At 41.9% G+C, this 18,089-nt stretch overlaps 1 protein-coding gene across 14 annotated transcripts in view; it reads left to right on the forward strand.

Annotated features, from left to right (window-relative positions):
* Positions 1 to 18,089, forward strand: part of TSNARE1 (t-SNARE domain containing 1) — a 533,649-nt gene that overhangs the window by 271,770 nt on the left and 243,790 nt on the right. For 12 of the 14 annotated variants that reach the window (XM_074898355.1, XM_074898350.1, XM_074898344.1 and 9 more), the window contains one exon: positions 1,590 to 1,757. In XM_074898355.1, the coding sequence (XP_074754456.1) occupies positions 1,590 to 1,757 (168 nt within the window). The remainder of the gene's footprint in view (positions 1 to 1,589; positions 1,758 to 18,089) is intronic. The other 2 variants (XM_074898356.1, XM_074898357.1) reach the window with 1 other exon arrangement.

An 18,089-nucleotide genomic window follows, 5' to 3' on the forward strand; every position in this document is an offset into this window, starting at 1 on the left:
TTGTGTATGGCAAAGTCTAGGTTTAGACAACTGAAAAAATTCTTTAGCTTCTATATGAAGAAATTTTTAAAGAATGAGAGAAGAGTTAAAGAGATAAATAAGCATTTCTAGAGCCCTGACGCTCTTCAAAATTTAGCCTCCAGGGCAGATCTCTAAGCAAGCAAGAAGTAAGATACATTCTAAGTGGTCTTTTTTTTTTTTTTTTTTTTTTTTTTTTTTTTTCTTTCTCTCATCCCCTTGCCTCCCTCATGCATCCTTGGTCAGACTTCTCGTTCTTGCTGTCGTGGTTTGGCATTGTTTCCACCGCAACTTCCACTCGAGTCCTCCCAGTCCTTCCAGTTCTTTCAGCAAACTGCCTGATGGCCTTGCTTCCTATTCACTCTGTGGGAATTCGGGGCATTTAATATCTTTGAAAAATTAGCCAGAGCAAGACGGCTTTCTTAGGCACATTTATTTCTTAGGCACAACTCATTGAGAATCCCCAATGTTTGTGCCTCAGGTAAGACCAGATTCAGAGAACTGATCATCTCCCTTAATTCTTGTGCTTGTTTTATCCTGTAGCTTTCAGAGACTTTGGGGACGTTCAGGTCAAGAATGTGCTGTAGCGAATGCCATTTCTTCTTTCAACTTCAGAGCATTGGAAGCACTGGATTGCTTTTTTTTATTGTCCAAAGTTCAGCTCAAGGCCAGTTTAAAGGACCGTGTGAATTCTATGAAGTGAAATACTCATGCAGCTGTAGGATTGGAGTCTTCACCAATACCTATTAGTTCAGAACTTGAACTCAGCCTCCTGATTCTCCAAACCAACCTTGTGTCAGTTCATTCTCTGAGTCCAGTCTAGATTGAAACTAATGTCTTTGTAGGCACAGAAGCTAAAGACTGGGACGAGAAGACCTTGTTAAACCTCTGCCCCTACTTGCAGTGTAGATGTAGCTGGATCATGAACAGGCTCTTAAAATCTGGATCTGAGTACAAGCACAGCTCTCAAAGGCAGTGTGAACATCTAGCTACCTAGAAAATGGTATCCAATGTTTCAGCAAAATCAGGGCAAGTCTACAGAGCAAACACCATGAAACTGTGAGTTGCTCAAACTGACGACTGCAGTCACATTGCTATAGTGATTTTTCCTTTTTTTTTTTTTTTTAGCTGTATTTAATCTCCTAAATTGACAAAATAGCATCCTTTGTTATGTTGAATGTTGCAAGTTGGATCATAAAGTCTTCAAGACAAATGCATAGGCTTTATGTCTGCCTGAAAAAGTATCTAATTCCAGGAGAATTTGCAGGAAAATCAACATGGTAAATCTGTCATTTTTCGGACGCAAAATGTAAATGTTTTCTTCTGTCAGAACTGTTGGAAAATTGAAGTTGGTTGCTGGGGCTGTAGCTCAGGAGATCCGGCTTCAGGTCCTAACACTTTCTTCAAGACTTGATATGTTTCCTCTCATATAACTTACTCTTCTCCTCTTCACCTTTTCTCTACTGTTTTTGAAATCCGTTATATTAATATTTTGTTTTCCTAGGAGAAGACTATGTATAACTGGACAGGATTTACATTGCCTTTGCTTTCTTTCCATTCTCCCCACTCAGCAGAGCCCTAGGACTCCCTTCTCTGACCTACCTGATGATGAGAAAATCTTTAATGGAGGAGATGGTGTGGGGCAGAACCAGAGCCAGGATCAAGCCTTGCTCTCGGAAATCACAGAAGAGGATCTGGAGGCCATCCGTCAGCGGGAAGAGGCCATTCAGCAGATTGAGGTCAGTAAACATCTCCTGTCATGGGCTTGTGGGCTGGAAGTGCAGATTCCTTGTGTTGTGTGTTGCTCAACATGATGAAAGAAACCCTGATTTACATTGCCAGTACAGCGTCACTAAAAATGGGAGAGATTATCAAGTGTTTCTAAAAATGGAAATCAGTGGCAGAAGGAAGAATTAGAAATCCATATGACCTGTAATGAAAATGACAAGAATTAATTAATGTTTGTGGGCTAATGTGTTTTTTGTTGGTGTTTTTTTGTGGGTTTTTTTTTTTTTTTCAGTGAGTTTTCCATAACAGAGTCTGTAGTGAAGTAGTTTAATTGAGCTTGGTTCTGAAGCAAAACAACTTTCTTGGTGCGTGCAAATTCGAAACCGGAATTTGTCACAGGCAGAAAATATTCAGCTTTACCAGTAAAGAGAATAATAGGTAGACAAAAGGAAATAACTTGTTAACTTTTTCAAATAATTCAATATTTTTGCTTTATCAAAGTATTTGAATGTTCTTAATGTAGTTAAAAGAAGACATACTATTTTTATTCCCTCTTTTTTAGAAGTGCTATAAATAAAATATGAAAAAAAGGAACAAAAAGAGGTCTGAATAAGTTAAACATCCCACATTTTTCTTTTTATACTTCTCTTTTTATGCTTTGAGGAAATTCTTGTTACTCAAATTTAACCAATACATGAGTAAAAACCAGAACATTATAAATCTTTCTAATTTGTATGCTTTTACAGGCCTAAACTCAAGATGAACCAAAACAAAGAAGGCTTCAGAATAATCAGAACATTTAATTAAGGACTATACTTTGTCCTTTAATTAGATTGAGCTAATTTTATCAGAATAGATTTTGGCTGCGGTGTGGCAGGAGTTGTGATTGAGTTAACAGTGCAAAAAGGGGACAAACGTTCCTGCTGTAGACTGGTTCTTTGAGGCTTTGACCTCTGTTTGCAAACAGCGACAGCCTCATATGATTCGATACTGTAAGAAATTTTTGATAGTTTTACAGGTGTGAGTTGAGGTTGGTGTATGTCTAACTTCTGTCATAACAGAAATTGAGAATGCAGAAATTTGCTGAATAGAGATGATTGAGCTTTGTGGACTTGCATATGGATTACTAGGGATGGAAATGTTAAAGAATATTCTCACACTGAGTATCCTTGGGTGTTAATTGTCGTTTCATTCTTGAGAAATCTCTTTGCATCCACCAGGACAAATTCTAGGGGACTTTGGTGAAAGAAAATGCACGTTTTGGGATGTTCCAGCACTTTGATCAAGAAGGATAGTAGCCAAGGTATTTCTGAAATGATGTTGTGGACCAGGATATTGTTGTGGTCCTTTTGTTTGAAATATAGTCACGTTTCTTCCATCTTTATGTTGCTCCCTGTTCTCCTCAGAAAAGAAACACGTTTAATATTTGTCCATTAGGCAGTGGAGAATGACAAGCCCCAAACCAGGCTCAAGCACACCAACTTTGAAAAATCAAGAGGTGCAGTCGTGTCTCCTTAGAGAGAACCTTATTTTTCTGGTTAAATCCCGTTTCTGTGCCACAATCTGATATCTCTGCATTGGCTGCACTGGGTCACGTGGTCATGGTGGGGTACTTCGAGTGAAGTGAACCTAGTCCTGGACTTACATAACTTCTAAATAAATGCAGTGCTCATGCATTGTGCGGGTTGCGTGTCTATTGCTTTGGTGGATCCTGTCTACCTTTCTGCCTAATATGCATTTACCTCTGAAGGAAGCAGTTAATAACTTACTCAACCTAAGCAGTTAATATCGTTCAGCCTTCTGCTTCTTAACGATGTGCTCTTTCTTTTTGCCTGTTTTTTCCCCATCTCCTGCATCCATTTTGCGTTTGCTATCCGAGATCCACATTCATCCTGCAAAGACGACTGCATTCCATAAGCATTATTTAAAATGTAGCTTAAACATTTCTCCTCAGGAGGAAAACATTTAGGACCAATAGTATTTTATTTAACATCTCTTTTGAAAGAAATATAATGAAAATGAAATGGATGTTTGGACTCCGTCATACCTCTCCCCAGCTGTATTTGAATAAACAGATGGTACTTTTAAATCATTTTCACTGGGTTTTGTTTTTCTATTTGTTGACCCACGTGAACATATTTCTTGTGAAATGACTCATCTTGCACATTAAAACTTCCTTGATTTCATTAGAAGTGGTGGGTATGCAGAGAAGGGACTCACTGAGCTCATAGTCACCCTTACAACTTTTTTTCCAATATGTTTTCAAAACCAATAAGTAACCAAGAAGGTTAAAAGGAAGCATTATTCCTAACAGTCAGACACAACTAAAACCAAATTTATTGCCAGATTGATGTATAGTATTTGTTCTCCTTTGCTTTTTGGGGACCAGAAAGAAGAATAGAGCTGTGCAAAACATATCTTATTCAAGTAGATTGGTCTTGCTGGGATTTTTATGTTTCTGCATATATAGCACCAGGAACATGTAGATCTTAATCAGCACAGAAGAGGTCACAGAGCATTGCTAGAACATGATGTCCTCTGGGCTACACTGATTAGCACACAACAGTGGAGAAGCTCATGGTGCTGGTACCAGTAATAGGCCTTTTTTTTTTTTTTTTTTTTTTTTTAAAGAGACATTGGATTTGCCCTCTTTGCCAGAACAGATATAAAATCTTTTTCATTGCTAAAGAAATGAGGAAATAAATTCTCTTCCCGTCTTGTGTCCTGAAAAACAGATATAAAATTGTGCCCATAATAGACATCTTCTTAATGTTCCAATGACTCTTTCCCACTTGTGTGTTTTCCACACCTCCAGAATCTCTTCAGATGTTCAGGTTAATGGGACATTGTTCTTTGTCATGAACCTCCCTTGAGGCACTTTTCAGCATTCACAGTTTCCACCTAGAAAGGTAACAGCCATGTCAAAAGTTCAGCTGGCTGTTCATTTTATTTAAATGTGCTTCTTTTGCTATTGCTTGCAGATTAAAAATAGAGAAGTCTGCAAGGGAGATGTCTCGCCAAAACCTTACATTTTGGATAAAGATCTTTATTGCTTGGAAATGTCAAAATCTGGTAGGACACAGCAGCCTTGACACAAGTGTTATTTCTTAAAATATTGCTTTGAACTGTTATATAAAACCTATTTTAACTTGAACTGTATTGGCAGTGAATAATAGATGCCATAACAACTTTATATATAGCACTATAAAATGTGCCATCAGAAATACATGAGCTGAACTGTAATGTACATTGTCAGTACTCAGTGCTGGCACAAACTCTGTCATAGCAAATATATATAATTTAGCATCCCGTGCCTTTCATTGGGACCTGTGGTCATGTGAAAAATGGAAGGAGATAAAACCTTGAGAAGAAATGGATAATCATTGAATGGAGAACTTGAGAATTTCATCTTGTGACTGGAAAGACCTATAAAAAAAGATGCTAAATGCCATATTGATTCAGAAAGCCCCAAGTGATCGTCCTCATGCAGACAGCTTCTCCAGAGGTGATGAGAAAGGACGATGAGACCGGACCCCACCACCATTTCCTTGGCATCCCCACCAGGTTATCTCACCTCTTCCACAACCCTTTTTCCTTTCTTAGAGCAGCCTTCCATCCCACTCTTGTGCTTCTCTGGCTGGTAACACAGCAGTGGGCATTCTCCTGCCGTGGAGAGTGGGGAATAGCAAAGACAGAGTATACCAGGGAAAGGGCAGATTTGGAGAGCAGGGCTCACTCCTGGTATAGGGGACAGTTGTCCCTGAAATAGCAAGGTTCACTTCATCTATCCTGACTACCCTACACCCCTTTTTCTCTCTGCCCGCACAGGAGGAGCAGCAGCAATCAGAGCTCAGTCCATGGAGATAGGCAGCTGCCCATTTTGTCAGCTCCGAAACCTGACACTGCCAGGACTAACCACATCACCTCTCAGACCTGAAAACCAGCAGATGCCCGTCAGTTTACACAGATAATTGCAGTTACCAAATTACTTAGCAGTCAGGAAGTCAGTTATTCAGACCAAATGACAAGGTAAGTCTAGCTGAAATGCAGTTTAATGATTAATTGCTGCTGGATAGGCAGACATTGCAAACTGGAGACCGTCAGCTGCAGATAACCCGTGCAGCTGTGGAGAGTGGTGCTAGGAAAGTGTTTGGAGAAATTAGTTCATGTGTCAACTCTGCCGTCAACTCCTTATGTGCCCTGAGCACTGATCATAGAGATCTTAAGTCACTGACCTATAAAACAAGGCTGAAATCTTCATCCTACCTATCAGATGGAGCCAGAACAACAAGTTGTTTGTCATTGTTGTTCCTTCCTCATTTTGGCCTGAAGACACAGTAAATACAAGAAGGATCCCCCCTGCTCCCTGGGGTATTTCCACAAGTTTCCATGTCTTTCTTTTTGTATTTATGCAGAACTCAGGCATTATCTTGGCTGATGTGAAAAGGTGGACAGTTTTCTGCAGTAATATATGGTCATGACAGCATGAGAGCCGATATGGTTTGGTGATGCTTTGCTAAATTTTGGGCAGTGAGTATATATGGCGAGAATACCTTCATCCAGTTTCGAATCATCGCTTGAGGATATCCTAAGAAAGCAAAACGCGTCAACAGAGCTCCATTTTAATTGATGTTTCTCGTGGCAAAAGAGAAGGAGAGTTGGATAGGGTGTGTCAACAGGTGTGAGGGAAATGCGTTTATTTTTAGGAAATGTTGTTCCCTCTGGGTCATTGTTGAGAAATGTTGATGTTCATTCCCTGTCTATTTTGAAGAGAAGTGATAGATGCCAGCCTCCACACCTGTCAGTCAAACATTTGTAAGCAGACAGAAAATGAAATACAATAAAAAAGAAACAAAACAAAACAAAAAATAAATCCCCGCAGAGAGCATGTCAGAGTGTGTTTGTTAGTTCAAACATGTTCCTCTTCACTCATTACTATGTATCATCTCTTGCTGAGGGATATTTTCAGTAAAATCTCTCACTGATGCTAGCAGTTTAGAAGGTTTAATGCAAGCTATTTTATATCTTTCATCAGCTTCGATAGTCCAGGGTTTTGACTTATGAGGGCTCTGCCTGCCTCTTCACAGGGACTTTTCAACTCAGAGTAATGTATAAATAACATGATAGCATGACAAGCACTGTAAGTGAAAGATCTGGTGCTGCATGAGTGTCAAACAACACTCTTTTCATGGCAGCATGGCGAAGCCTAATTATCATGAGCAGCAGAGCTGCCTGCAAGGTTGACATGGCTATCTCTGGGACTCGGTATTGAGTTGTTCCCTAAAGAATCTGCTTGAGTATCTTGGCCAGTCTAATTTAAAATGACCCGAGCAGTAGGACTGCCACCATTTATTTCGGGAGACTATTTCACGGTCCAGCAGGCTTCAGTGTTGATGAAATGCTTCCCTCTGTTCTTGCTAAAGATCCCTTTCTCATTCTCATCTCTTTACACCTAGTGAAACTCTACTGGACCCCGCAAATAATTCTTCTTCTCCTTTGGCTTTTAAACTCCTCAAATTCTAACAGTTATCCTTCTCTTCACAAGTCAGTCTCTCTTGCTTTTCAGTCACTTCAGTACTCTGTTCTCAATTATTTCCCATTTCTTAGCTCCTTTCTCCTACAGCAGCAGATCGTATATAGCATCCTGGTGTTGTACCAAAGCTGCAGCGAAGAAATGTGTAAAAAGCCCCATGGTTCCATTTCAGAAGTTACAAGAGCCGATGGAAAATTTCCCGATAATTTCTACACTAGCAAATTAAAGGCTACCAAGGACTAGAACTGACTCATTACACTTCTAAATTCTTAGAGCATATCCTGGCACACTTTTGACCCAGATTAACCAGTGCTTGCCCAAATATTGACACAGTTGGAGAGTTAACATGCTCTCCATAGCAGTTTTGATGCGGCCACCCTGTTCAGAGAGTGAGGGGACTTAATGATGCGGATGCAATGCAGTGCATACCTGCAATTTCAATGCCTGAGAACAGGCATCTTCCACGTTCTTGTACAGCTGCAGCCCTATTGATCTGGTGATTTGATCATAAAAATTTCCTTTAGTCTTCACTGACATTTAGGGAAGAGGAGAAGGAAGTAGAATTAAGGGTAAATTCTGTGGGAAACTGGGCAAGCCTGAGGGCAAAATAAGGGACATGTGAAAAATAACAGCTGGCTTCTTTGAAAATGTGGAGAAGCCTTAGCAAGTATTGAGAACAAAAAGCAGTCTGTCCCAGCAGACTTGTGCCGCGACCGTTTTCATTGCATATTGATTTGCCCATGCGTCCCCTCTCTGTCCCTTTGTGGCCTCTACAACTTATGCGTTGCTCAAAAATGAAATTACTTGCCTTCATGTCAAAACCCTTCATAGGCCATCTCCACATCCTTAACATGTTGTCAGTGTTGTGACAGTCAGCACCGAAATCTTTTAAAATTGGTGTTTCAGAGGCTCTGCCCTGAATGGGCCAGTGCTGTTTTGGGGTTTTCAGTGTCATTTTGACTCACTCCCTGTTTCACTGTGGAAGACGCTCTCTCAAGCATTGTCATTAAACATGTGCTAGTTAACTTGCAGGTTTCTTTATGAAGCAAATCTGCGTCAGGTGTGTCTATTCAAATGTTTTGGCTATGAGAAAGGCAGATTTAGAATCATGGAATAAAATCATAGAAATATTTAGGAAGGAAAAGACCCTTGAGATTGTTGAGTCCAACCATTAACATAAGAATGTCAAGTCCACCACTAAACCATGCCCCTGAGTCTCTTTTAAATACCTCCAGGGATGGTGATTCAACCACTACTACCCTGAGCAGCCTGTTCCAGGGCTTGAAAACAGCTTTCAGGGAATAAATTTTTCCTAATATCCAATCTAAACCTCCTCTGGTGCAACTTGCGGCCATTTACTCTTGTCCTCTCACTCGTTACTTGGGAGAAGAGACAGACACACAACTGGCTTCTACCTCCTTTTGGGTGGTTGTAGGGAGCAATAAGGTCTCTCCCAAGCCTCCTCTTCTCTAGGCTAAACCCCCCCAGTTCCCTCAGCCACTCTTCACAGGACTTGTGCTCTAGACCCTGCCCCAGCTCCGTTGCCCTTCTCTGGCCACGCTCGAGTCATTCAATGGCCTTTTTGGGGTGAGGGGCCCAGAACTGAACCCAGTATTCAAGGTGCAGCCTCACCAGTATTGAGTGCGGGAGGATGATCCATCCCTTCCCTAGTCCTGCTGGCCACACTATGTCTGATACAAACCAGGATGCCATTAGCCTTCTTGGCCACCTGGGCACACTGCCGGCTCATATTTTGTTGGGAATTGCGCAGTTGTGTTTACATGTTGTGTTTTAGTTCACTTTCTGGAGCACTCCCAGAGCTCACAAATTCAATTCACCTGGGAATAAACTCCATTAAAAGATGTACTGCAAGCTTCCACTTCATGGACTCTGACCAGTAATAGACATTCAGTCCATAGTAACAGGCTGGAGCTTGTGTGGAGTAAAATTCATGGACACTTTGCATATTGGGTCCCCAGCACCAGCTGTTTTTCTCTGTACATCTGCAATACTTGCCAGCACAGGTACAGACTTAGTTCTTTCCAGAGCAACTGAGAAATGATCTGCTTCTCGGTCTTCTCCAGAAAGCCAGTTTAATCACATATTGCCTTAAGTTTGGCTTTTTCCATCCAGAACAGTTCCTAATGCTGCTTGAAAGTACCATAGACTTCTTTTATCATGTCCTAGAACCCAGAACATCATCACGCTAGAGGAGTTTCACCTTCATGCTAGAAGAAAATTGCTCCGACAAGCTGTGAAGAAAGTCTCTCATGTTACCTACCACCTTGCACAGAGAAACCGAAGATAAGTTACATTTCAGAGCTAAAGGGACATCACGTGGGACCCAGAGGAGATTCAACTGAAGTGCTTGGCAATGTGAGCATAACTAGTCGGTTCTTCTAGCCTCGCACAGCATGGTGTTCAACCAATCCATTCCAGATGGCTGAGGAGTCAGGATCTTTTCCCTGCTGCAGCCCACAGTGTGTGACCACTCAGGAACAACCTGGAGAATGGTGTAGATGGCACACAAAAATCACGTGCAGCCACGGGGAGTTGTTGCAGTTTTTCCTTCTTTTTCCATTTCCACTGTTTGTTAAATGCTACTGTATATTGGTGGTATACATCCAGACACAGAGTCAAGAGATGAAAGACCACCAAGTAATACATTGTGAAAATTCTCTCATCTCCTTTCTTCTCACCAATAATTTTTTTCTAGGACTACTTGCAAAAGTCCAAACTTTTTCTTATTGGCTGACTAAAACTGTATTTCTTCCTCTCCTCGAGGAGATTATTAGAACCTGTATATTTTTGCAATCAGTATTTCATCAGGGATATGTGTAGAACCTAGGACTTCACTTTACAAGACAGAGAGGATTCAGGAATGCATAACATTTATTTTTAGCCCTAGACATTTCTTTTGTCTCAGGTGGAAACTTACGATGATACTGTATGAAGTGCTTTTACCTAAATTGGAGAGGTTTCCACCGTGTGCTGGAGCTAATTTTCCTTTTATGACATTCTCAGTGCCTTATTCAAAGACTGTTAGTGTCGAAGAGCCTTGCCCTAAACCCTTATCTTCACGCGCTCTTCCTTTCAGTGAGTTTGCATGGAGAAGCTAGTAATGAAAGCCTTGATTCAGCAGATCAGTTACGTATGTCTTAAGAGCTTTGCTGAATAGGGATGGACTTTAGCACCTACTAAAAGTGAAGTATTTCCTCTGCAGAAGGAGAAAGTAGTGCTGACACACACATTATTTGCTAATAATCTGAATTTTAGGCGAACACATCTGCATATATATATATATATTCACAGAAATTGAGCTGAGTTAGACTCATATTGACTGTCAATGTACATTGATAAGGTAGAGAACTGGAGAGAGATCTCTAGTGATTGTGATGAAATAGTGTTTAGCTTCTGCAAATCCTCTTGCTTAAGTGTTATTATTTCCTTTGTTAAAAGGATGTGTTACTTTCCTCCTCCATTTACTGCACTTTTTTCCTATTTTTTTGTTGCCAAATGATGACTCTCTCAATAAAGGTAATATCGTGCTCCTATTTCTGTTAGCACAGACAGTACAAACATCGTATGCCTCATCGATACAGCTATTTTTATGGATGTGAATTGCTGCCCCAAAGGGGAGTTACCAGTCTCACCTAATACTTGGGTTAGAGCAGTTCACTCTCTAGTTCTCTAGTGCTAATTAATAACAATGTAGATCAATAGCCCATCAACCAGCCAAGATCCCTGAGCAGTGCTCTCAAGAGCTGGTACTGCAGATTTGACTTCTTGCCTTTCTGGACTGAGTGCCATGCTTTCTTTTTTTTTTTTTTTTTTTCCAATTTGTTTTTAGTAGGGAATCAAAATTTTCCCCAGTTCATATGGAGAGAATAACAACAGGTTAGTCTTGTGTCATGAACAGATGAAAGCTCGTGTGGAAAAGCTCTGGAGGATCCCACTGAGACCCTGCTGGTTGGAGAGGGAGTCAGCCCTTCCTGAACAGCTCAGGAGAGACGGGGTTGAGCCAAATCTATTGAAAAAAACCCTACAGAGATAACACGGAGAGAGATCACCGAGAAGGTGACTGAAATCCACATTTCACAGCAAGACCAGTTCACGTTCCCTCTTATTTACGAAAAGGTGCCTGTTTCTTTATAAATTAGCCTTGACAGTAATATTCTCCCATATTCTCACAGAAATTAGACTGAAAATCACAGACAGTGTTAACAGTATTAACAATGGATGTAAAATTTTAGAGGCTGATGCCAAAGAGTATTAGTTTATGTCCTCTGCACTATGCAGGCTCATCTTCTTCAGGTACTCTTTAATACTTTTAATTGCTTCTTTATAGAAAAGGACGTTATAGAACTGTGTTTTCCTATCACCCTGTTCACCATCTATCTACCCTGTCTCCTCTGGTTGTCATTTCCTTCCCTGCATTAAAGTCCCCTGTTCCTCTTTGTACTGAAGCTACTAGACAGCACACTTGAGGCAGAAAGACTATTAAGACTCACCTAGGTGTTCTGGACAAATGCAAATTTTAATGTGAATATTTTAATGTTTGGGGTTTTTTTTTTTTCAATGCAAATTTTAACTAGACCCCTGGTCAACCTGGTCTGATCTCATCGTTGGTCCTGCTGTGAGTGAGAGGCTGGACCAAGGCTCTCCTGTGGCCCCTTCAAACCTGAATTGTCCCGTGATCCTGTGACCCCATTATCTCTTCATCTCCTCTGACTGCACCACTGAGGGCTACCAAAAGTTCATGTGTTAATCTTGCTTCAATCTAAAGCCAAGACATCTTTATTTCCCTGTCTGTATGAGGTCCCAAGTCATTCTCATTCTCCCTCCTCTTCCATTTATTGCCTCTGCAGGCAGGGCTTCATGTTTTTCTTCCCCTTTCACACCACATTTGTCATTTATTTGGGAGAATAGTTAGGATACTAACTGGTGTGCGGGACAGTGTCCATGCCTATGTCTGCACCTCCCTGGAAGAGCAGTCCTCTGAGGTGGCCCTGTGCCCGGTGGGTCCATGTCCCATCAGTGGGGTTACTCTGTGGACTTCCCACAATGTGTCCCTACTCTCTGGCTGGTCCTGAGTCTGCACTGACATGTTTGCCATAAATGTGGATAACAATGCTGATCTTGTGAGTAACCATTGGAGCTGCCTTTCCTGGTCATGCAGACCATTTTTTTATGGTGTACAGACCATTGAAGAAATATCTGAAAGTTTCATTGTGGAGAGAAAATGATGGGTGCCCCATGGTGGCGCCCGCCTGACCAGATGCAGATGTCCTAAGAGCAGGCATTTCTGTGTAAACTGTTGTTTAGAGTCTTGGTTAGAGTCAGGGGAGGGAAATAGGGGTTATGGGTGAATAGAAATAGGGTTCGATTAGGCTCTGGGAATGTCCTGAATGCAAAATTAGAAGTTGGGTTTTTCTAAGCTGTTGATTGTTGTTGATTGTTGTTGACTGTGGATCTCTGTGTACTTTCAAAAGACACTGAAACACTCTGCCACATTGTCCTTCTCTCCTGAAGTGCCATGTGTTTTTCTTCCATTTTTGCCCCTTTTGCCAACTCGTAGTTGTATGGGACTCTGTGCCTCTTGTGCAACTTTCTCCCCCGTGCTCCTGCAACCATCTCTTGTGAGTCCTTCAAGGATCAGCATGAACTGACTCTATCTGTGCCCTCAGCTAACACGAAATCACAGTCCCATACATCAAGGTCACCTGTAACCATTAGCAGCACGAGCCCTTACTAGGGGGAGAGATACATTAACCAAGATTCAGCAGACTGCTAGTACGGTGCTATCACTGTTGATCTTGCTAGATTAGCCTGAATAGATGCATCCTTTCTCAGCACTTCTTTAAACATTTTTTTTTTCCTGAGCAGTTTTTGAGGAATAGATCCCAACAGCATATGTTGGAATCATTGCTTTCCTACCATGTTTATTCATTAGACAAGTAGAGAAAAGAAACAAAAATGGATAGCATAAAAGTTATCTGAGAAACCTGCATAAGTCAAGGCCCAATGAAAAGATTTCTAGTGCTCGGTAGGGTGCTGCTAGTCTTATAAAACTTATAGAAGCACATGGTTTAGCCTGAAATATTAAATCTCAAACAGGAAAACACAATAGCTTTTAAATATTCCTTCCCTTCCTGGAAAAGTAGTAAAAGTAGAAGCACCTGGGTTGATGCAGTGTCCTCCCTTCTGTATTTCCAATACATGTTGGAAGTTCATTCCGAGTGAAGCAGGGAACTATTTTGATTCAGAGAGTTTAAGCACTTACAACCAGGGGCGCATTTTCAGAAGAATTCAGATCTGTCTTCTCCAGCAACAAGTGGCATGTGGTTGGGTCAACTATGTTTAGTTGGGTCAACTGTGAAAGTTTAGTTGTTTTGTTTATGAAGGGAACTGGAAACTAATGATTAGAGGCATCCATTTACTCATGTAGGCATCAAAAAACACCTTTTTTGAAAATCTGGCCTCTTGCTGATTTAAAGAACAAAGTTTAATTTTGTTCTAATTTAAGGGTGACAAATTGGCATTGAGGAATGGGAGATGAAAGGGCTTAGGGTCAAAGATCAAACCGTATCCAGCCAGCTTTGTGTAATGTTACTCCGAACATCTTCTACTGACCTGTCAGGGACTAAAAGGACTTTTCTGGATCACTATAAGCATTCTTGTGAATGTCTAAGACTTCCTTCTTTCCATAGACCTGCAGCAGGCAGTGCTGCTACAGCAGTAAACATCTGCTTACCTTTAACTCTGCCTTTGGTGCTGGTGAGTTTTGGAGTAAAAGTTCCCGAGTCCCATCTTTCCTTGCCAGTTCTTGGCCACGCAGCACATGAGGGATCAAAGCTGTTACAGATTTCTTACTGTGCTCCTATCCCCATTTCACAGCTGGGGAAACTGAGACGTTATGGATTGTTTCTGTGCCAGAGGAGCTCCATAGAAATGTAAATGTCTCGTCTAAGACCCGGGAAAGAGTCAGTGTCAGTGCCAGGATTAAAATGCTGCTTGTTCTGTACTTCCGCACCAAATTCCCCTCAGAGTGTGCTGCGATGAGAGATCCACGTACAAGATCTGGCGTCTTTGACTTTTAATTTTTCTCCCCTTATTTGAATTGCTAGGCAGATGGAACGTGCTCCTGTTCACAAAGCACACTGTCATCTATCCAGCTTGGATGAAGCTCAAGGAAAATGCTAATCATCATTTGTAACTGAAGGCAGATCTCCCCTACAGCGGGTGCTTGCTGTGCTCTGAAGTTTGGCCCATAGTATCACGACTTTATCAAGAGAAGCTAAATAGCAGTCCGTCTCTCTGAGAGCGCATAGCAGATTGCACTGTCAAAGAGAGAGATAACTTCTTGCCCTCTGAAAAATCTTGAGATATGAAGATGAGGCTATAGGAGGGAGGGCAGGGAGGAAGAGAGCTGCTACAGTACTTGTACACGTAAAACACACCTGGGGGAAAACTTTACAGGAGTGTGGGTTGTGTCAGACAGCTGATGTTAAGCTCTTCAACTCTTAAACTGCTGCTAAACTGTTAAAAGATGAGTAATCTCCTGAGTTCTGTGGGACTGACAGACAGATGTCCACAGGGGGATTTAGGTACACTGCTCCGAGCTGAGTGCTGAAGACTTTGATTATCATATGCTGATTTTATGAGTGATGGTTTGCTGCTGTCTGTATTCACAAAAGGGGTCTGTGTTCAGAGCCCTCCTATGTACAGGGGCATTTTGCTCCTGTCATGCTTTTTGGTGGACCCCTTTCTCCCCTGGAAATGATGGGAGCCCAGATATCTAGCAGTGATGGGGAGGAACAACTTTAAATCTTATACAACACTGAGAGCTCTTGCATTCTCCTTAGGAAGAAGATGATTTTTTTTTTTTTTTTCTTGTAGAAAAAGATCTCATCTTAATGTGTGAGAAGAGGTATTTAGAAAAGCAACTACTGTCTCTTTGCCTGACTGGTTTTAGGGATTGGCCATAAATTCAGAAGTTTTGAGGAATTATGAATCTTCTCAGCTTCTCTGTTGTCTGTGCTGGCCAGGTTTCTGGTGAACCAAAGTGCCTTTGGAAACCTTCAATTTGTCAGGCATGAAATTAATTTGGGGGCTCAGTCTCAGCTAAGAAATCGGCTGTACCTGAGTATAGCAGCAGAAAGGGTTTGCATGAAGTAACCCATGTGCTCTCCCATCGCCTAAAGCGTGCACAGCTGTTCCTGGAGAGTCTTCGTCCCTGTGGTTTGCAGGGATTTGGGTCTTCCTCAACAAAACACAGATGAGAGCAGAAGTGCTTCTTTATTTCTGGAATTTTTTTCATGAGGTGAGGACAGTGGGCAGTAATATTGAAAGGAGGATGGGAGACTAGTAAGGAGACAAAGTGAAGGATGTCTAGATCTGCAATGATTCAGCAGAATGTCATATTTAGTCCCATTTTGACAGTCCCTATAAACATACTGCCATGCAAATTTCAGCTCTTCAGCCTGATTTGATTAACAGGTGCTGTCAGCATCTGGGGCCCAAAAGTCGCTCTGTTAGCATCAGTCTCTGTATGTCTTTATCCTTTAAAACAGCCCTAAAGATGAACTCATTTTGGTTGTCAACCAAACACGAACAGGAGGCAGTTCTCTCCTTCCTCTTTGTTCCTTGCTGACTGCAGCTGAACAATAAAAAGGGGAAAAAAATTAAGAGCAAACCCCATGACTTCTCTGTTTCTCTGATTTCAGCTCTTGCTTATAAATATGAGGCTCGGCATTGGGATACAGGACTTTTGGGATTAGATCCTCCCACCTTGAGTGCGCCTGGAGGAAATAAAAGGCAATCCTGCACATTTGCACCTTGGTGCTGATTGCTTAAGAGGGAATCATCTCCTGCTGAGGTCTGACAAGGATAAGCTGTGTTCCTTCAGTTATTTCCTCTGTTGTTCTTTTTAATTTATATCGTGGTGAAGGGTTAAGGAAGGTGACTTCAGGTGTTGCCATTAGAAAGTCAAATTGCAAAAATAAAGCATTAAAAATAAATGCCACAGCAGAATTGCTGAGCCAGTGAATAAAGAGCTTTAAATGCAAACAGGGAACTAGCCGTGCATTTCTCTACCAGTCACCTGTCTAAGGATTAAGGACTCTGCGTCTTTTAGTCTTGAGTCTTCCAATATAACTTCAGGTGCTTCTGAATGTCACAACTTTTTACAACTCACCTATTAAGATTTAGAGGAACTTCTTTCCTTTTATTTGGACCACAGTAGAAAGATTATTAATTCTTCTGAGATGTTACCTCGTAGGAAAGAGACCCAAGGAGAGTTTCTCATAAATCAGTAAGTTTTAAACATAGGGTAGTCTTCCCCCAAACACACTTTAGGAATTTGGTGAGTTAATTTGCTTATAGGATAGATGCCCAGCTATTGGAAATTGGTATAGATCAACTGACTTCAGTGCTGATTTCTACAAGCTGTAAATGAACTGGTGTCTCCTTTTGAATGACTTTCAAACACCTCCAAAGAGAAGCATGAATAGCATTCCTTTCATGCACAGCTTTCCTCTCCCTTGGGTGTTTTTGCAGAAGCACAAGATATTTTGCAACCTTACTCAAACAGATCTCGCCACGCTAGATCATCTTTCAATATTTTTCTCTCTCCTTGTCCCTCCCTCCCTCCAGGTACAATGTTATCTCCCTGTACCTGAGGGTGCAGCGGTCCTTCCCTGTTGTCCCAGTCCCTTGTCTGTGACACTGGTACTTTACCCTGGACCTTTGCTGTGGGGGAAGGCAGTCAGATGGAGCATTTTTCTGGTTCCTGCTTTGTGCTGCTGGAGCTGGGAAGACCTCATGGGATTGCAATCCTTGCTGCGGGCACAGGGCAGCCCAGAAGGATTTGGGAGCTGAAAGCTGGTGCAACACAGAGAAGGTCTGGGCCAGGCTGAGGGACAAGATGGATGTCCCCAATATCACAGTCGCATCATCACCTCCTAATTGGGGACAGTGGCATATCATACATTTTTATAGTTCTGATGCCATAGAGCATCCCCACAAGACACTTGAAGTTGTTATACCATGGTGAACAGTTGGCTTCAAATCTATCTCTGTCTGAGCTTTCTTTTCTCCTTCTCTCCATTCCCCCTGAAACAGCGGTATTAATTAATTTTGCAGCACTCTGTGTGGGAGTAGTGAGGTTTGGGTTAAACTCTATTATATTAATACCTCTTCCTAATCTTTTTCTCCCATGCCTGTGGAGTTAGAGCGTCTATTGTTTTGTGCCATCAAAGGCTGCCACAATAGCTTTGGGAGAGCTGTGAGACGCTTTGTTTCACAGGTGGGTTTTCTCCGTAGGCGTCAGGGCGGCACCGCGTCGCGGCGGGTTGAGCCGAGGGGGTGGCTGAGCAGATGGCTTTGTCCTGCAGGCTCTCTGATGCTCGGTGACCTTCAAACAAGGTGAGGCAGGAACCCGGTCCTCCGGGATCCAAGGGCAGGAGTGCCACTGAAGTGCCACCTGCCTCTGCCACATTGTTCCCGCCTACAACAAAGGCGCTGGCACTCACTGACCATATTGCGTTAGCACAGAGATAAATTAGTCCTTTCCCTCTACGTGAGGCTGGGGCTGGTAAGTGGTGCCAGACTGGCAACCTTGCGTTATTTATTGCCCGGTTCATTGTGCTTCCTAATAACTTGTTTGCTATTTTGGAAGGCATCAATGCATTAAGCAGCGGTTTCCCTCGGAGTACTCAAGTCTGTCTGTTGAACTCGCATGCCAAAAGTAGAGTCGTGTGAGCTGTACAAGCCGTTTTAATTTTCCTCTCTTACCCTTGCATTCATTAGG

This window comes from Athene noctua, chromosome 2 (assembly GCF_965140245.1).
Source record: "Athene noctua chromosome 2, bAthNoc1.hap1.1, whole genome shotgun sequence".
NCBI classification, from domain to species: Eukaryota; Metazoa; Chordata; class Aves; order Strigiformes; family Strigidae; genus Athene; species Athene noctua.